The following is a 20,805-nucleotide window of genomic DNA, read 5'->3' as shown; positions in this document are numbered from 1 at the left end:
GCATGTAAAGAAATAAGTATTTCTCAGGAAGAGCTCTTGAATAGTTGGGTACTACGCTAGCTAATATATAACCAGTATCAGCTTCACCATGGAAATGCCCCTGTATACTCACAGTACAACCACCAGGACCTGGAGTTAGGGCTGAATGTAAGATGGGTGGGAGCATCCTTGGCAGGGGCACTGAATGAAATGGGACAGAGGTATCCGAGGGGTTGCTACATCAACAGGATGCGTGTCACAAATAGGGCCTTGCTTTGGGTCTGCTGGCCTATGCTTTCATCCCTGCTGAACTAGTTGGCGGTCTACCACCAGTATTAGTTTAACAGTAGACTTCAGAATCAATTCCAGTCTATCTTATGCTACTCTCATCCACTTTCCCCTAAGTCTTCTTACCACATTCCTACTATGGTTTGGTAGGGACTTTATGAGTTACTGGTATTGTCCCATAGCCAAGCTTATTAAAGACAGCGTACTTTTCCCTCATCTGAGAATTGGACTGAGACAGTAGTTAAAACTTCCTTTTTTGTGAATTTCTTTGCCACACCTTTGGAATTAGATGGTGAGATAATTTTTTGGTTTAAAAATAAAAGAATCCTAAGAATTAACCTACTAATGCCAAATGTCTAAAAATACCACTTTGGAAAAGAATTTTTTTTATATGATATTTACAGAGATTTAAGAAAAGTTGCAAGTAGGGTTTCTCTTCAACTGTATAATGTGTCTAATTTTCATACAGATAAAATTGTTGATTGTGTTGCAAAACAGTGGAGAGAGCACTGGAATTGGAATTAAAAGTATTAGGTTAAGACCTCTCTACCACTTGCTGTTGTGACCATGTTCCCTCATGACTCTTTTCTGGACCTGAAAAAGGGATAAAGATACTGATACGTTGTTATAAAGAAATTGTGTCTGACATCTTAGTGAACAACACACATACATATTGATTGCTTTTGTCAATTGTCCTTAAACACAAAGTCATTATCAATATAACATGGCACCCACATCTAATGTGAAACAGTTAGATAGAGCCTATCATTAGTAAATTTGAAATGCCACAAGTTTTGGGAATCTAGGGATTAAAAACAGCATAAGAAAATCTACTAAGGCATACAAATGTAGGTACTTTAATCTTAGGCAGAAGCAATTGAGTTACAGTTAGGTCATGCGTGGACAAATACACAAAAGTTGAATGGTATTAGTGGGACTTTTGTACTAGAATATTTGTACCTTTTCTCTTCAAATGAGAGTATTTTAGTCTATCTTACTCTTTTCCAGTTTTATGTCATTGAATATGCTGCTTGTGATGCCACTTACAATGAAATTGTCACCTTTGAACGACTTCGACCTGTCAATCAAAACAAAACTGTCAAAAAAAACACCTTCTTTAAATGCACAGTAGATGTTCCTGAGGATTTAAGGGAGGCGTGAGTAATTCTGTTTACTATTCAATCATTTTAAGTATTTAAAATGACTATCTCTTGCTGTAGAAATCCTCTTCTTCTCAATGGCCGTTAAAATCTTCTAGAGGAGAAAAGGTTTTTGTGAAGCAGAATTATTATACTGAGGAACTTAATATTCGGAGTCACATTCATTATGTTACTGTTGTTATAATATTACCTGTTAATAAAAACCTACATATCAATTTCTTTCTAGGTGTGCTAATGAAAATGCACATAAAGATTTTAAAAAAGCAGTGGGAGCATGCCGGATTTTTTACCATGCTGAAACCACACAGTTAATGATACTGGTAAGATGTTACTTCATTTTAAATAGAATAAACATCTCCAACTTAATAATGATATGTACAGATCACAATACTGTAAGTGCTGATGCTTCTGCAGCTCTTGGAGGATCCCATTAATGGGGGGGTACTGCCTGCAGGGATGCATATGAATTATATCTAACCTTGCAGGCCTTTTCATTCTTAAGGACGCTTTGCCTTCCCATAAGTCCTACTGATTCACCTAGGCCTCTTTTTAATTCTTGTAGTATTGACGTTACATTTAAGAAATGAAATTTTATATTGTCTAATTTTTCCCTTGTATCCTCTTCCCTTTCCCTTCTTTAATCCAGAGAAAGAATAGGGGGAAAAATGAGCAAAACTGATAGATTAAAAAAAATCTGATAGGGACCTTTAGTCTCATTTTCTGTTATCATATATTACGTTTTATATTTTCTACCCCTGATGATGGAATCATAGAACGCTGTATTTTATACATATTTCTTTGTATATATTGTCTCCCCTGACAGACAGTGAGTGACTTCAGGGCAAGACTAACTTTTCTTTTTCTTTCTGTTATACTTACCACGGAGGTAATCCAGCACATAGTAAAGGCTTACTAAAAAGTAGACAAATTCCTTGTTTCTGTATATATTCACTTGGGATGTTAATTTTCTCACAAACACAACATTTTCCACTTGAGTTTTTTTATTTTGTAGTCTGCCAGTGAAGCAACTGTGAAGAGGGTCAATATTTTAAGTGATATGCATTTGCGAAGTATTCGTACCAAACTGATGCTTATGTCAAGAAATGAAGAAGCCACCAAACATTTAGAAGTAAGTAGGTTTTGGTTAATGTCCAGTTATTTCAGTATTATAAATCATTATTTGCTTGAGTTTGGGCACTAGTTGTCTGAGTAGTGATTCTAGGGCATAGGTTGTAAAGATTCTGCATAAGAAACCCCTAAGCAGCTTAAGATGTACTTGGGAAATGTTTAATGAAAATACAACATAAATAACAAATTCTATGTCACTATGCCTATTTGAGTTTGACACTGATTTACAGGATAGCTATGCTGAATACATGAAAGAAGGACATGTGGAACCAGCATTTTCCTCCAGTTGTGGTTTTCTGTTTTACTTTTATCATACAGCTCCAGACCTGTTCAGTGATTGTGTAGAGTAGAGCTATCTTCATCTCTTTCCTTTGAGTGCTTCTTGTTTTCTGCATTGGCTGAAATGTGGGTTAATACATTCCCATAGTTATCTTCTCAGGCTAACATTTAAAACAAAGTTAGCCTATAACATAGCTGAAATATTTGCGTGGCCCATTCTGCCAACAGTTGCTATTTGTCATATGGTTTCTATCAAATGTATTCTGAATTCAAGTTAACAAAAAATCAAACTTTCTGTTTGATTTTGGGAACTCTGTACTGCAGACTAGGAGAAAATGCTACTTTTGCAAATTATAGGATTACCTTGGGAATTGCTGATTGTAAATGTTTGACTTTTTTCTGTGATGCTGTATAGTAAATAATTTCCTATGTTTTCCTAGTGTACAAAACAATTGGCAGCAGCGTTTCATGAAGAATTTATTGTGAGAGAAGACTTAATGGGTCTTGCAATAGGAACCCATGGTAGTAATATTCAGCAGGCCAGAAAGGTTCCAGGAGTCACAGCAATTGAACTGGATGAGGATACTGGAACATTTAGGATCTACGGAGAGGTAAAATTTGGTGGCTTTCCCATAATGATTACATTTAATGTATTACACTCAATTTACTGTAGCTTTTTTAAAATTGTTTTTGCTTAGACTATATTGTCTAAAATGATTGACTGTCATTTTAAACCAAATTAGGACATTTATCATTTTATTTTAACAATGGGAAGAGTTTCAGTTGAGTGGGAAAGGGGAGAGTAGGCTGTGTATTAATTTTAAAATTAAAGTAAATCAGAAATGGAGCTGTTACAGTATGTAGTAATGTATGTATAACTTCTACTTCTGCTAGAAATGTATGCTACCCTGCTCATCTGTGTTTGGGGACATGTTTCAAACCTGTTTCTTCATACTGTTAATTCTATAGTCTCTTAATGAAAAGCATGAGTGATGTGTAAACTTTTACAACAGAGTAGCATTATTTTCTATTCTCTAAATCTGTGCCAGAGAATGTTAATTAAATGCTGCAGTTTTATCCAAATTATTCTTCTAAACCCTAATGATTGAAGTTATATCGATAATTTTTTATTTTTGGTCCTTTAAGTGAAACAGCTAATTGATCCCCCCACTCCCTTTTTTTTTAATCATTGGCTTCACTCTGATTTGTTCAGAAGTGAAAGCAGTGTTCTTTCAGATTAACTCTTGGGGTCACATAGCTTTCTTCATCTCAACTGTGCTAATCTTTTAACTTCTTCAGATTTCCCTTAAAATTTCCCCATTAGCATTCAGGTTGAATTTGACTAGCATCTGGTCAAATGATTTTGAAAATCATCTCATTAAAAAATTTTTTTTCTTAAAGTTGTCAGGTTAAAGTATTTCAACTCTGCCTTAGCATAGAAGGAAATTTAAACCATTTCTGTACTATTATTGGAAGAAAAACTTTAAGTCTTTAGTACTGACATGGGCTTGTGACATAATCTCATTAGTAAATTGGGGTCTTAGATTAGATGATGATATTCACATCATGTACAGCTTTAAAATTCTTTGGTTCTCAGAGCCCTGTAACAGTTACTGGGTTACATGTTTTGTTGTACAGGCCTGCCCAAGAGTATTAGGCCTCTTTATCACGTCGTCTTAAAGTACCAGTGAGCCATATTAGCTCTGTCTGAGAATTCCTTGGGGCCTAAGGATGACCTCAGTCATAGGTACATCCTCTATGTTTTTCAGGGTCCGAGGGCCAAAAGAAGGCTGTGCAGGCCTGTCTCAGAGTATCGTCACAACCCCATTGTATCTTCAGTGTTCAGACAGCCGACCTTTTAGGGGAGCATCATTAGTCTACTTAGCAAATGGCCTTTTTCTCACACAGTATTTCAGGTGTGGCTGGATAACTCTAATACTTGATTATTTTTGTTTTTTTATTTTCCCTTTTCTAGAGTGCTGATGCTGTAAAAAAGGCTAGAGGTTTCTTGGAATTTGTGGAGGATTTTATTCAGGTTCCTAGAAATCTAGTTGGTATGTAACACTACTAAATCCTAATTTATTTAAAAGCACTCAAATAGATAATAAAGTGACGTTATGTTGAATTAAATAATGTGATGATACTTTTCCATTTAGGCTGCTTAGACTTTTGCAGATTACAGGTATACTTGTGTTCACATCTATAGTGAGAATCTAATAGCTGTAGAATTGGATTTTGCAACTTGCCTACTTTGCCCTAATTCTTGTTTTCTACTCGTGTGAAAAAGAAAAGCAAAATACTTAATTTTGTTTTCCGTATTGTATATGAAGCACTACAGAAGACAGATGTTGGAAATGAACACCTTCCTGCTTCCTGTACTCCCCTTATCCCTTCAGGGTCCCTGGTACTCATGTACTACTCAGAGTTGTAGGATTTCATTTTTATTTAGTATGTGAAAATATATTTATTCCCTTGTTTAACTTAGAAGAGGAAAGACTGAGAAGATTTAGAAATTGATACTCAGGAGGGATGATATCTGGTGTGAGTATGGTATTCAGGGGGAGAATCTTAGCTATTCAAATTCCCATTTGATGCCATTGGAGCTTCCCTGATTTCTTTGAGGAACCTTTGGGTTACAACTTTAGATTAGCAGTCAAGAAACACGATTAGAGTTGCAGCAACACTAACTTCCTTTAGCGAACAACCCTTTGTGCTCCTGTTTCTTTTGCCTTCATAGTGGTCTCCATTTCAGCTTACTTGACTTGACATATAAACACAATGCACTGAACTGTTTGAAATAAAAATGACTGATTTAAGGTGGTGATTTAAAGTAGCCCTTTATTTAAATAAGTAATCCAAAGGATGAAATAAGATTCTTACTATAAGCAACTATTGCCTAAATCCTGAAGGCAGAAGTAGAAAGGGTATTGAATTTGGAATCAGCAAAGCTAGCTTCACATCTTGGCTCTACCACATGGCTTTGAGCAAAATATTTTACTTCTGGAATTCCATTTCCTTACCAGCAAAAGGACAGGCTATACTATGTGACCTGAAGTCCCTTCAGTTCCAAAGCCATTATTCTATGACCATCATTATAGCAAAATTCTTGTAGAATGTACTCAATGATATCTCATATTTAAAAATACTAGAATATTTCTGTATTGACCTTTTGACAACCAAGTATTTGGAACACATCTTTGAATTCCATAGTATTGTGATTTCAACATAATTTAAAAATTTTTTCTTTTTAATTAAAAAATAAACAGGCATTTTCTTATTGGTGATGTGCCTATCTTTGGTTGTCAATTATTTTAGGATTAAACTGCTCATTTATTCTATAGGGAAAGGCATTGAGGGTTAAAATACAATACAAAGGGAAAAAACTCAATGTGCTTGTTTGACAGGCTGGTGTTTTTGTTTTTGTTTTTTGGGTTTTTTTTTTTAATTAATGTGGGCTTTGTTTCCATAGTGCTTAAGTTAGTTATCATTTATTTATTCTTCAGCCTCAGTAACCTCATCTTGATAGCGAGTATCTTGCTGTTTTAAAATTCTGTATTGCCTTTCCATGGTCTCTGGGTAGGATTTACAGGGTTGAAAAGTACCTGGGAATTCCTGAAAAAATCAGGGAATTGGCAGTGAGGACGATCTCTTGCTTAGGTTGATTCGGTAGCTTTTAAGTTTCTTCCTTTCTGCTTGGATTGCTCTGTGTTGTTTGAATTGCATGATCCTGGGCAGGATAGGAGAGCAGTAGCAGCAAGCTCCCCTCTGAGCAGTGCAACCTTGACATTGCCCCAAGCTTGTAGGAGAGACTTTTCCCATGGCATATGTGTAGTACTGACCTTAAACCCAGAATACTCTTGGCACATCAGAGAGAGACAGAGGAGTGAGATGAGAAATGAATCTTTTACATTCTTGGCCATGACCACCAGGAAAATCAGTCCAACACTGGTGTTTAGGAAGTCACAGCTCAAACCTTCTAGGTTGCAAATGTCCCCTGACAACCTCATGTTTCCCAGTTTCCTCACTTCCAGTTCATCTCTCCACTCTGTGTCCCCCCCAGCACTTATGCTCAATTTGTACTGCAGGTATGCTTCACTTTGTCATTCTGCTCTGTGGAATTTATACCTATGGAAATGGTACACATTCAGTCTGTGGTGGGGCTGATTAAAACTTGCAGGTAGGTTCCTGCCACTGGCCCCAAGAAGGGTGATTTGAGTTCACCTACTACTGCTATAGCTCACATGGGAGGGAGGGGGAGGGTCAGAGACCTTAGGGTTTGGGGAGAAGATTGAACTGGGAGACTTCACAAGAGGGGCTTGCTTTCTCCTCAGTAAATTGCCTGCATCTTAGAGCCAAGGATAGAATCCCTGTTAGGACTCCACAGAATTGGCAAAGGAACGCTGCCGTTGGATTAACCTGCTGACGTCCTGTTGGGGATGCTATTCGGGACTGAGGAGGGCTGGCTCCATCAGCATGTCTTCTTCATTCAGTGGCTGGCTGCCGCTATTAACTCTTGGATTGATTTTCCTTACCTGACTGTTTGTGGGGATGAAGCTGGAGGTGGGAGAGGGACCTTTTCACTTCTTGGCTGAGGCTGGCTTGGTGCTACCACTGCTCTATTACTTATTTTGTGTTGACTCCAACCTTCCCTGCATGCTGTGGCAAAAATGTGGTTTTTACAACTTCTTTACCAAGAAGCAGCACAGGTCTAGGTTAATACTGGATGGTTCTGAGGGAATGAATATGATTTATTAATGTAAATCAATGGGATAATAGAATCTTTCATGGAATTTGTATTATACTTTTCATGGATTTACTAAACAATTCCTAGTTTTGGATTAGGTTTGCTAGAGAGTAGTATGGTGGAAAGAGCACAGGACTTTGTGACGGGAGTCCTGGCTTGAGTTCTCTTTCTTTCACTTAGTAGCTGTGTGACTTGGGGAAAGTCCTTGAACATCTCTGAGCCATATTTTTATCATCTTTAAAGATCGTTGCCCAACCTACTTCACAGGGTTGTTGTGAGGAAAGTGCTTTGTAAACTGTAAAGCAGACACAGAGAGCTCTAAGTTGGGGGGATGCCAAGTGATATTCCTTCTTTTCATAGGAATATTTTTAGTTAGCAAACTAGATTTTGAGTTACTTTAAGATAGAGAGAGCTGTATTCTTTTTATATTTTCCCCACAGTACTGTGAATCACAGTGCCCTGTTCACAGTGGGTCTTCAGCAAATAACTGAGCTAGAAATTAAAAGTGTGAAAAATCACAGAAATAGATTCATTATAATGTTTTTTATTTTTAATGTGTGTTCCAACATCAGCCAGTGTATGAATAAGGAAAAACAATTAGCAGATTAATTATGCTTTCAAGTTCTCTGTACTGTGTTAAGTAGAAAGCTGCCTTTGTGGTGTAAAGTATGAGACTTGTGGAAATGGAACACTCTGGATTGCACTGAAGGATAGTAATGAATATTGGTGTGGGTGCTCCTTCTCACAGGGTCAGTCTTGTGATGAGCCTCTTAATCCATGGACAACAGATACTCTCCCTTTTGAAGATTCCATTATTGTAGGGCTTCCAAGAATAGCTTTCCAGTAGTTTAGTCTTTGAAAAGCCAGATTTCTTTAATGAGGTACTGGCATGGGAGGATTCCCAATACCATGGGAATAGAAATGTGATCATTTACTAATAATCCCACCAGTATTGTCTATATATGTATGTCATTATAAATTCATCTATGTCATAATTTGCAATAATTAGAGGTCCAAACCATGATGTTAGGAAGACCTAGTTTCAAGTCCTGCCTTTCAGCATGCTAGATATGTGCGCAAAGCCATTTAAATTCTCAATTCCGGGAGATCTATTGACTGATGTAGGATTTTATCCACACCTACCTAGAGTTCTATGCATTGATGAAATCACAAGTATCTTCTAAATAAAAATGAAGTGAACATAGATCCTTCAGATTGTTTAGTTGGATAATGCCAGTCAATTGCTGAGCTTCCAGGCATAATGTTTAAGCTTTATGAAAATGTTAAGTCTATAAGAATTTATATTTTAAATAAAAGCAGAGGTCTGGTGCAGACATGACTTTTAAGGAATGACCATGTGGTCTCACATCTGAGTTCAACATGATAACAGTATTGTGGAGGCTGTGTCCTTTCCAAAGAGGAGGAATCTTTGGGCTGCCTCTTGTTTTGTTGGTTAATATTCTGACTACTGATGAATTGGCAATGAAGCAGAGGTTAGCTTGGTTCACGAACTTAGAGCTAGTAATAATTTGTTCATGTTGCTGGTAAAATTACAAAAGTGGCATTTTAATAAGTTATGTCCTTGTTTTCTCATTAAAGGAAAAGTTATTGGGAAAAATGGCAAGGTGATTCAAGAGATTGTGGACAAATCTGGAGTAGTTAGGGTGAGAATTGAAGGAGACAATGAAAATAAACTACCAAGAGAAGATGTAAGTTGATTTTTTAAGCCTTTCCTTTTTTGAAACTTTACTTTCATGTGCTCTTCCTAATTGATTTATTGATGTAGTTTTTTAAATTTTCAATTATTCTAGTTGGTTACATATGTTGTTTTTCAATTAATTTCCTATTCTTGGTCTCTGTAATAAGGCCTTCTAGGTATTGCTTAAACTTGAACAGTGGTGAAACCTGAGGAAATGATAGAATATTTTAGGTGATTGCTTAAGTGATAAAAGAGTGGTGGGCCCTTTGAGAATTTGGTGGTGTTTTAGATTTGGAGATCTTAAGTCTGTCTACTGACATGGACATTTTAAAACATTTTCTTAAAATTAAAATACGGTGTAAAAGATTAACCTGTCAATAAAAATACTTTATTGGTAAAGTAACATGACTCAACATGGTCCTGGTTTTCTACTATTTAATGAACTTTGTTACCTTGAGCTAAAGGTATTTATTTGCCTCTCTGAATCTCACTTGGGGTTATTTTTTGTCCTATCTCACTTTGAAAATTGCTTTTGCATAATGCTTTTTTGCTTTTCAGTGGTTTTTTTTTTTTCTTCCTTCAATAATATACATAAATATTCCCTGATGTCATCAGCTTTCTGTTTTTTGCCTATACTTTCCCTGGAGACCTTGTGTACTCCTGTGGCTTCATCTCTTTTCTACATAGTTTCCTGTCCTGAGTCTTCACTTATCTCCAGAACATCTATCCTATACTTCAAATTCCCTGCTACAAGTGTATTCCACTCATTTCAAAAACAACTTTATTCCCCAAACATCTCCCCACCTCCCTCAGTTGCCTGTTGATGCCAGTCTATTAGTGACTCTGATTAAAATCTATAATTTATCTTTACCTGCTCTTTCTCCTTCAATCCCCCCTGCACATCAGTCACCAAACCTATACTTACTCTTCTTTGGGAGTAAATCATACACGTCCTAGGAACCCAGTGACAGCTTTGCTGCTCTTCCTTCATCCAGTTTGTCCTTCCTCCTGGACTCTGGACTCTTCAATCGGATCAAGTCCACACTCCTTAGCCTGATAGTTAAGTCCCTCTTGACTCCTACCTCAATCTGGCTTTCCCTCAAAGGAGTTAAATCAAATGGACATAACTCCACTTAAATTGTGTACTTTAACACAGCAACCTCACACGTCTCCAGCTTCCTCCTGGCTGGTCCATCCTATCTCCTTCAAGCACCTGCACAGCTCCTGCTTTGTTTAGCGAATCTCCCTCTGTACAGACACCCCCACTACCTTGTGCCTTTCTATAAGGAAAACTTCTACCAGTTTGAGCTGGTTCAGAGTGGGGGTTTCTACCTCATTACAGCTAAGTTGGCTGAGTCCTTTTCGTGGAGACCAGGAGAGAGATGGTTGGTTCCATGAATTGTTGCCGTTGAAGGAATATGGAAGAGTTTTCCAACTTAAGTTCAATTCATAGTCATAGATGGTGTTAACCTAAAAGCTTCTGAGAATTGAACCAAATGAGAAAGCTAGTCTGTCTTTGGGGGATAGGGGGGCCAACTGGTGTTCTTACTCTTTGAACACTAAAATAAGGTTTTTAAGAAGCTCAGGGAGGAACTAAGCGTTTTATATGTTTTAGATTCTTTACAATACTTTTAGTTTATTTTTGTTGTCATCAATTAAATGAAAAGAGGTGAATGTGTTTTTAAATTTTATTTGAATATTGCTATATCCAACTTCACTTTGGAATTTTTATAATGAAGATTCTTTTTACCTTCCCATGCACTCCCTTCATCCCCTTTCTTTCCAGGGAATGGTCCCATTTGTATTTGTTGGCACTAAAGAAAGCATTGGAAATGTGCAAGTTCTTCTAGAATATCATATTGCTTACCTGAAGGTAGGTGTTCTGAATAGAAATCTCAATTTTATTTTGGGTTGGAAATTTGTTTCACTTTGGCTTTTTGTGGGTTCTGCTGCTTTAGAATTTGTTTGAAGCCATTTTTTACAGGTATTTAGAGGGGTTTGGGGGAGAGCTCAAGCAAGTCACTGCTTTTACTCTGCCATCTTGGCTCTGCCCCCCTCAATTTTGCTCTGCTGAGAATTTTTTTTGACAGGTTGAGTGTTATCTATTTCATGTTAAATAGAAATTCAGCTCCCAATTAAGAACTTGTTTTGGGAAGTCACCACAAACTCTTAGCAGTAATTGTACATGATGTGGAGCTGATACATAAGAGTAAGGTATAAAGAACGCGCATATTCTCATGTATTTCAGTACCTTTCTCTTGAATGTTTACTTGCTCTTATTTCTAATCTTGGTTTTTTGACTCCAGACTTTTATAGGGTGTTTATTTCAAAGCTTCTGAAATCTTATTTTGGTATTAGGCACTTTCTGTAGAGCAGCTCTGGGGCACTTGAAGTTCTTGAATCATGTGCCTTCAGTCTCAGTTTGCTGTCCTTGTGACAGGGGAAATCTAGTCCTGCTCAACTGAGAGAACTGAGGAAAAGGATAATCTTTGTTTCTATATTCTAGCCTTTGTATTAGCTACCAGAATATCTTCTGCTCCTTTCTCTATGTGACAGAAAGAGAATTAAAATTAATGCATATCTTTAATATAGAAAATACATAGATACAGATGCTTCTGAGAAGTTCAGCATAAACTGGCTACTTTTGTGTCTCAGAAAAAAACATCTCCTGCCTGTTAATCAAGGTGGCATTGCTTGAAAACTTCTGTTAAAAAATTCTGTATAACTCTTCAGGTAATCAACTGATAAAATAGTTGAGTAGGGCACCCAAGGAACTTGATAATAGAATATATACCTTTTAAAAGATTTAAACATAACTTAGGGTTTTTACTCTGGCTTTCAAATGGTTTTATTACATGTTAATCATTTGATCTAGTCCCTGTTCAAAAGCTCTGTAAAGATGTTCTGAGATCCTTGCTGTTAAAACCAATAGTTTAAAAAAAGTATCAGCATTATTTTTTCATCAAGTAACAATTTTTAAAAAATCCTTAGTAGCTGATCCAATTCATTACAGCATGGATAATATGATCTAATGTTTTTTGATGATTGAATACACTGTGGTGCCATAGGTTCTCTTAGGCTGGGGCAGAATGGAATTAATGTACGAGCTCTGAAGGAAAGATGACTCATAAGGCTTCATCTTTTTATTCCAGGAAGTAGAGCAGCTAAGAATGGAGAGGCTTCAGATTGATGAGCAGCTCCGGCAGATCGGTATGGGTTTCAGACCCTCTTCCACCAGAGGGCCTGAAAAAGAGAAAGGCTATGCCACTGATGAGAGTACCGTTTCTTCTGTACAAGGTTCTAGGTCTTATAGTGGAAGAGGCAGAGGTCGTCGCGGCCCTAATTATACATCTGGTTATGGTAAAAATAATGATTTGTATTTATTGATATAATGCAGTTTTGATTTTTTGGGATAGATGTACGTGGTTATGTTGCATATTTTGTGAAACTTAAATTTTCAATATTTGGCAGGAAATACTAATACTCCTCTCCCTAAGCCTGATTTTCATATCCAGTTATTTGCCAATTGATCTTAAAAGTGGAATGAATATGAACAACTAACTGAGTGGATAGTTCAGTATAGTGATTGATAATAATAAGCAAAGGGCTGTTTGAAGGAATGAAAATGGAGCAGCTAAGTGGCGCAGTGTATAGAGTGCTGGCCCTAGAGTCATGAGGACCTGAGTTCAAATCCAGCCTTAGATATATACTCACTAGCTGTGTTACTCTGGGCAAGTCACTTAACCTGATTGCCTTGCCAAAAAAAAAGAAATAAAAAGAGCCATGTCCTCTGGATTAATTGCTTGTGTTAGACATTCTGTAGGCTGGAGTATATTCCTTTTTATGACTTACATTATCTGTCACTGATGGAATTGTGGTCAGCTGAAGGCTGTAAGATCTCTGACCCTCACACAAAGGTGTCTTGTGCCTGGAGCTTCTGGGTGTCTCAGGCAGTAGAGCTTTAGGGGTTTGAGATTTCCGTTTCTGCCCTTTCTGGTCACCACTGATGTCACTAATCTCCTCCCTTTTCTTTCTACTTTGTTACATTACCTCATCTACATTCGTGGAAATGGGCTAGGTAATGGAAAGACGTTTCTAGCCAGTGCTCTCTTGTGCATACATAGCTAGCTAACCAGTTGTCACTTCAGATGCGAACTCTCTCTTCGTGCCTTTTCTACTTAGGAGTCAGAGAGTATCTTCTGTTTATCACCAAATTCTCTTTGTAGGAGATGCTTGAAGGTTCTGTCAAGAAATAGAGTTTTTAAAGAGTTTTTCATGTTAAAAGTTACCATTATTTAGAAATTTTTAAGATTTGTAGCACACATACTTTAGGTGAATTTGAGGGGTTTATAGAAATAAACAATGCAAAATAGTCAAGATTAAGAGAATTTAAAATAAAACCATGTGTAAAGGAAAATTTCCTCAAAAGGGAAACAGAATTAATAAAGCTTAGACATCTTAGATTACTGTATTTGGGCGCTGAATTAGCTTATAATTTTCCTGGTCACTATGGCAAAAAGAACACAGACTTTGAAGCTGTTTTCTGAGAAGAGAAAATAAATGGAACTGTATATAGAGAGACTATTTCCAAAGACTAAATTCGAACAGAAATTTGTGCTATGGATCCTTTTTTCTACCAGCAGACACAGGATGTCAAAGGAAAATATTTTAACTATACTTTTGAAACAAAAAAAAATGCAGAAATTTTGTTCCTGTGGACAGTACTTTTATTGGCCATCTGTTCAAGTGTGATGGCAAAATCTATTGTCACAAACATACAAATATGCCTTGACTTCCTCTCCCCCCAAACGTGTGTGGGGGGGCCCACGTTATTTAATGAATCAGGAATCATGCCTTCATGTAACAATTACTAAATATTGTTTTGTCATAAAAGATGATATTAACACTGATGAGTTAATTTCTTAGGGCCACTTTGCTGTATTTTTTCCAACATCCTTGTCATAACGTGTTGCTATATGGTGGAATGCTTTTGTGTACCATTCATTTTAGGCCCAAGGCATAAATGGAAAAATAGAAGGCATAATTATATTATGATTTAGGAGTGTTCTTTTTCCCACTTTTACAAATAGATGCTTTTCTTATTTCTCCAATCACTCATTTCTTGCCTTTTTAATTCTTTCTGAAATCTAAAGAAGTTCAAAATGAACCCGTCTCAGTCATTGATCCCCTGAGTTGAGGCCTCATCATCTCTTGCCTGGACATGAGCCTCAGTGTTCAGTATCTCCCCTCCTTACAACCTCCACAGAGCTGCCTGAGGGCTTTTCTAAAAGCCCCCAGCTGACCACAGCACTCTTTAGAGCAGAGTTCATGCAGGCTTTGAGTCAAATCCAAATGTAATTTGGAGATGTTTTACAAAATAGTGTTAATATGTCAACATGCAGCTTGCAGGGATCCATAGGTACAGTTGTTGGGTGGATAATAAGTAACACACCCATCCGACTCCTCCCTGCTTTCCCAGGGGGATTGTTCCTCAAGTACCCTTTGCACCTAACATCTCTATCCCAATCAAATGGCCTGCTTTTGTCATTCCTTCTATACAAGAAGCTTCTGTCTTTGCCCACCTGTCCATGTGCTTTAGATGTATTCCCATCCCACCTTTACACTATTCAGATTCTCAGTAGCCTTGAAGGGCTATTTTAGGCATGAAGGGGGGGGGTGGTGTATATGTTGGCCTTTGTTCATCTATTAGAGAGTCAAACAATACTATGATATGGAGAAAAGGATTTTGCCGATATTAACAAGACGCATATAATAATTTTGGAAAATCACTATAACTACAAAATTTTTTTGGATTATTCAGTAGGTGGCACTCTTACATCTAAGTCACTTCAGGAACAATTCGTAGACTCATTATGGCTGGTTGTTACTTTTGAATTGAATTTAGTCTATAAAATTTGTTTACAAGTGTGCTTATTATATGGCACTTATTTCCATACTGTCATTCTTGGGGAAGAGTTAAAAAAAAGTCCTTACAGTTTGTCTAATTTTCTCAGGAATTTAAAAATCTGGACAGGTGGACTTTATATCTGCTAAAAATGATTTTAAAACTTTTTCCAAAAAAGTGTTTTTTTTTTTCCCGATCATTATTATGGTAGAGTGTTTTTGGACTAATGATGTGAAAACAGAATTATCTGTTATTCACACTTTGTTGTTTCTTGGCTGTATTCCTCCTTCAAATTTTGAAATCATAATTTTAACAGAAATTTAAAATGTATTGCTTCGTAGGCCTTCTTCCAAATCCCCTCCCCTACTCAGACTATGCTTTATGGCAAAAAAAAAAAAAAAAAAAAATTTTAAAGCAAGGTCAGACAGCTAAGACGTTGATCAGATTTGACTGTATATGTACCATTCCCTGATCATACATGTCCTCTTGTTTTCACACTCTCCTGTATGAGAAGAGGGTTTTCCCCCCTCCCCTACACTTTTCACAGTGTCATGTTTTGGTCATTATAATTACATAGCATTCATTTAATTTTTATTGTTTACATTGTTGGTCATTAGTATATTGGGTTTTGTAGTCATACTTACTCTGTCAGTTCTTTTGAAATCTCAGATTTTATTTTGTGTTTTTGATGATTTATTTTAGAACTGATTGTTCATGTCTTTGATCGTGTAAATATATTGGGAAATGGTTCTTGCTGTTACACTCTTAGGCATATTAAGTTTTTATCAGTTAATTGATGCAAAGATCAATACTTTCTTTATCCTAGCTGAGAAGAAGCTTTTCAAATTCAGTCTAAGTTAGCCCTTTGTTAAGTGTAGAGGCACAGTCTTCCCACTTGGGAATTTTTTAAAATGAGGGAAGCAGTTTGAAGTGGCAGTAGAGAGACACGATGATGAGGATCAGGCCTGTGAAGAGAATTTTAAGTGTAGTTAAAGCTTATGGAGCTTTGCAATGAGCTTAATTGGCTAAATGAGGTTTTAAGTTTGTTTTGGCTTCCTCCCAGCTTCTACATTTGTGTCCTGTAGACCTACCCATTCCCAGAGCTTCACTTTTCTCGTGTACCCAATCTCTACCTTCTACTATAGTTCTCATGTTTTCCACAGTCAGCCTTCTTCACTACCCACTGTTGCCTCTTCCGTGGCCAGCTTTCCCAGTGTCCCACCTGTGATTTAAAGGCTCTTCTGAGACTTCTGAGGGTGATTCACTGTTGTGGGATGTATATGTTCCTTACACTACACTACAAATGTCATTTTTGGATTAGAAGTATTTTTTGGTTTGTTTTTGTTTGTTTTTTTGTTCCCTGAATACCTTTGAAAACTAGGTACATTCCCCTCTGTCTCTATGTTGTTGGTCTTCTCTAAAAGCAGTGGATGGAGCAAAGAAATGCCTTGGTTCAAATGCATTCAAGGCCACCTGTATATGCCGTATGCTAATAATTTTCTTAATACTGGTTAAACAATCAAGGAACCCTCCCAGACTCACCCTTTCCTTTTCAGGTTTCCTTTTCATTTGTTATCTTTGTAACCACATAGCCTTATGATAAAAGTTCTCAGGTCTTGAAGCTGTTTACCTCACAGTTGGGAATCAGGAATATTTTGGGACTTTGAAGTCCATACTAATCATTCCCAGAGAGGTAAAACTATTCATCTTAATTGAGTATAATCTCCTAGTTTTTCTTCAGTGTGCTTAGACCTTGCCACCTTCTCTTTGTATGTCACTACTGAGTTGTAGTTGTGTTCTAGTCAAACATTGAGCAGCTTGTGAAAAAAGGGTTTTTTGAGAATTTTGTTAACAAAGGGGAGGTAGGAAAGGAGGAGACTTTGTTAAATCTTTACTGAAGCTTTTAAAATGTTTAAACCTTTTATATAATGGGATGCATAATTGAGAGTAGTTGCTAAGCAACTTCATTATTTGTAAGTTGTCCATTTTTGTGTGGCATGAGAGGCTTAGGGTTATTCAAAGAAAATGCCTGGAAAATAAACACAGCTCATGGAGATTCATTAACTCTTTGTGTACTGTGGCCCATTTAAAATAGTTTGTGTGGTACTTTGCATTTTGGAGCATCAACAATTTTGAAGATGCATAGAGGTATCCATATCCTCATGGAGCCTATGGTCTATTTTAGGGGTCAGGATCTCTAGCTCCAAAATAAATGCGAATTGTCGAAGACAATACACATTTAATTACTTACTTACCTATTTTTATACAGTATGTCCTCTAGAACTGGTACAGAGTGGTGGGCTGGGGGCAGGAACAACTAGGTGTGAACTGTGAAGAATGGGTAAGATTTGGTGGATACCCGGGAGGACAGGGCATTCTTTGTAATGGAGAGACCTTTGGGGAAAGGCATGGAAATAGAAAATAAGAATGTCATGTACAGAACACTAAGATTTGACAGAAATCCTAAATGTATGCTAAACAGTGGCATTTTTATACTTCTGCTTCTCAACTTGACTGACTTGGATAGCTATGATTAAAAGAATCTAAATAGCCTTTGACAGCGAATGAAATTTTGACCTACCGGGTTTCTGTAGTTCCATTCAGCTGCACTACACTTTGTACTGCATTGGCGTGACTTCAGATCACAGGTCAGTTTTCATTGTTATGAAAGTCATAGAAGATAGCCATACCTTCAGCTTAGTATTTCCAGTTTTTATCCATATGTAAAACTTAAATTATTAAAGTTTCCAATAGATAGTATCTTTGTGAGCGTCCAGATCTGTTGATAAATTTCCTAAATCTTAATGTTAGTCATTTGCCCATTATGACTTTTGGTATCAGATTTTCCACCTGAGAAAAGTAAGTTTTTCAGAATTGTTGATGATGGCATTTTAATTTGGCAAAGTTTAGTGCTACTTCAGTATGTTGAGTAGTTAACATCATTATATTTTGTTTAGTGGTAACTATCAACAGCTAAACAAATACTGACTTTAAAAATGTGTTGACTTAATGCAATTAGTTAATGTTCTTTTTCTTTTCAGGCACAAACTCCGAACTGTCTAATCCCTCCGAAACAGAGTCTGAACGTAAAGATGAGCTGAGTGATTGGTCGCTGGCTGGAGAAGATGACCGAGAGAGCAGACACCAGCGGGACAGCCGGAGACGCCCTGGAGGGAGGGGCCGAAGCGTTTCAGGGGGTCGAGGACGTGGGGGGCCCCGTGGTGGAAAGTCATCAATTAGCTCCGGTAATATGCTCTGCGATGTTAGGGGCATTTCTCTTGAAAATGAGTGTGAGCCTGGCACTTTTTAGTTTCCTGTTATAGAGCTATAGATATACAACTGCTGCTTCTGCTCTGTTCTCATAACTACAAGGTGAAGGATACACAGGGGTGTGTATGTTAGAGGCAGGGGATGCCCACAGAGCACTGAAGACCCTCTCATTTAACAGTAGTGTGTGCCCCAGGTTAATTAGGTGGTATGAGTGACGCTCCAACTTTTTGGGTTGGAAGGATATGAACCAAAAATGTGAGCCTACAGTTTAATAATCTACGTATTGGATGCATAAATCAGAACATGTCTGATTTTAACAGAGGCCAATAGGCCTTGCTTTATATTGTATGCCTTTGTCAAAAGGAATAGATACTGCTTCACAGTTTATTAAAAAGATGATAATTCAGGACCATTCAGAGCTGTTATGCTTGAGCCCCTAGGCTTTATTGCCCTCCATGAATGTCCCCAGTAGTATCCTTTGGCTACTCAGTATTGTATTAGTATGCTCCTAGTTACTATAAGAAAATAAGGTTGGGGGGTGGGGGGTTTGTTTTGTGTGTGTGTGTGTTTGTTGAATATCTCTCATAACCTAGCTCATGAGTTATTTATATTTAGTTCACTAGGGTATATGATTTGTAGTGATCCCAGGAGACGGCATCACATGAATGCTCTCCTTTGAATTAGGAAGGACCTAGATTTGAATCTCAGCCTTAAGACAAAGATGAGTGACCAAGTCACTCTCCTGAGCCTCTCCCTTTTCTCATCTCTGAAATGGGATGAGAGTAATAGATAGCAGCTTCACTGGATCACTGTGAGACAGTCCTTAACGGTAGATAAATTGCTTTACTCATCAGTGTTTTCTTCACTGGTTATAATTATAATGATTGTTTGGATCCGTTTTGTAGTTAACATGTTGTAGTTTTACAATTGGAACAGCAATAAGCTTTTCCCAGGTTATCTGATCATTAGTAAACAAGTCTAATAAATCTTCATCCTTCTTCCTGCTTTTGTGCAGAGTTGTTAGGATTGTTTCTGTTTACAGTAACATCACTGTGGCCATTGCATGGAAATACAGTTAATTGTTGATGACAACTGAAAAGTAGGCCATTAAAAACCAGTGCAGCGCACAGCCTGTAATCTGCTAAGGACAAAGTTCTTTCAGTAATAGTGGTGTAATAAGTGAACTTTAGAGAAAGCGTGGAATTTAATATTTGGACTTTTCAAGATTCTGAACCTTAGAATTTTGTATAGAAAAGCACTTTTGACAGTGTGGCCTTTTTTCGTCTATTTTCAAGTATTTGATCTTTGGTGAAATTAGTGACTTAGCAAATAAAAGTCCTAACTGGGGCATAACTGTTTCCTTCAAATACAGTGCTTAAAGATCCGGACAGCAATCCTTACAGCCTGCTCGACAATACAGAGTCTGACCAGACTGCAGACACTGATGCCAGTGAGTCCCATCACAGCACTAACCGCCGCCGGCGGTCTCGTAGACGGAGGACTGATGACGATGCTGTCCTCATGGACGGAATGACAGAGTCAGACACTGCTTCTGTTAATGAAAATGGTCTAGGTATGTAAACACTTAGGTACATATGTCATTAATCTGTGAAGTTTTAAATGTAATTTACGAGTTGAATTTTAGTTGAGAACATTGTAAGCAGTATTGGTAACTTGTGTCTGACGTAAGACCCATGTGACTAGTTCTCAACCTGTAAAGCCTGTTTTGTAGCCAAATACCTTGGATTTCTCAATGTGGGTGGGATGACTTCAGTGGCTATCAGGGCTGCTGTTAAATCAGTGAAGTACTAAAGCAATATAAGGCACCCCTGCCCTCATTGCCCTGACAAGATACCTTCCCCAGACACCACCCCCAGTTAGGGAGCAAAACCTCAGAATTGGAACATTAGTTCATATGTTTCTGTTAACACCCCACTGGGGAAGTGTGTAGATCTCTGTCCATATTTATATGTGTGCTTGTAAAAGCAGGTTAAAATGTCAGTATTATGGAAATATCCCTGCCCATAATCCTCCAGATGACATGGCCTTACCTCCTCAATAGTCTGAGGAATGTATGTGATTCTTAAATGTTGTGCATCCTGTAATCTGTAGATCATATTCAGCTTATCTCTTTGTAGAATGTTCAAGATATAGCAGTGTATTTCATAAAAGTACTGTATATTGTTTATCATTGGTGTGTGTTTAAACAATTTCTCTTTCCCCCTTAAATCTTTGAAGGAGAGACTTTTTATTGTCAGAATAGTTCATGGTAAACTTTGCAATTGCAGATGATAGTGAAAAAAAACCCCAGCGACGCAATCGTAGCCGCAGGCGTCGCTTCAGGGGTCAGGCA

The 20,805-nt window shown here is 37.4% G+C and overlaps 1 protein-coding gene across 3 annotated transcripts in view; it reads left to right on the top strand.

Annotated features, from left to right (window-relative positions):
- The window catches only part of FXR1 (FMR1 autosomal homolog 1), a 59,165-nt gene that overhangs the window by 32,318 nt on the left and 6,042 nt on the right, over positions 1-20,805 (top strand). For 2 of the 3 annotated variants that reach the window (XM_027875871.1, XM_027875873.1), the window contains exons 5-14: positions 1,276-1,424; positions 1,654-1,747; positions 2,440-2,556; positions 3,275-3,445; positions 4,810-4,888; positions 9,178-9,287; positions 11,064-11,150; positions 12,430-12,637; positions 18,224-18,427; positions 19,825-20,025. In XM_027875871.1, coding sequence (XP_027731672.1) covers positions 1,276-1,424; positions 1,654-1,747; positions 2,440-2,556; positions 3,275-3,445; positions 4,810-4,888; positions 9,178-9,287; positions 11,064-11,150; positions 12,430-12,637; positions 18,224-18,427; positions 19,825-20,025 — 1,420 coding nt within the window. The remainder of the gene's footprint in view (positions 1-1,275; positions 1,425-1,653; positions 1,748-2,439; positions 2,557-3,274; positions 3,446-4,809; positions 4,889-9,177; positions 9,288-11,063; positions 11,151-12,429; positions 12,638-18,223; positions 18,428-19,824; positions 20,026-20,805) is intronic. The other variant, XM_027875872.1, reaches the window with a different exon arrangement.

Source organism: Vombatus ursinus, unplaced genomic scaffold (assembly GCF_900497805.2).
Source record: "Vombatus ursinus unplaced genomic scaffold, bare-nosed wombat genome assembly UNPS02014810.1, whole genome shotgun sequence".
In the NCBI taxonomy this organism is placed as follows: Eukaryota; Metazoa; Chordata; class Mammalia; order Diprotodontia; family Vombatidae; genus Vombatus; species Vombatus ursinus.
The sequence above is the reverse complement of the archived record's forward strand: the minus strand, read 5'-3'. Positions and strand labels throughout refer to the sequence as shown.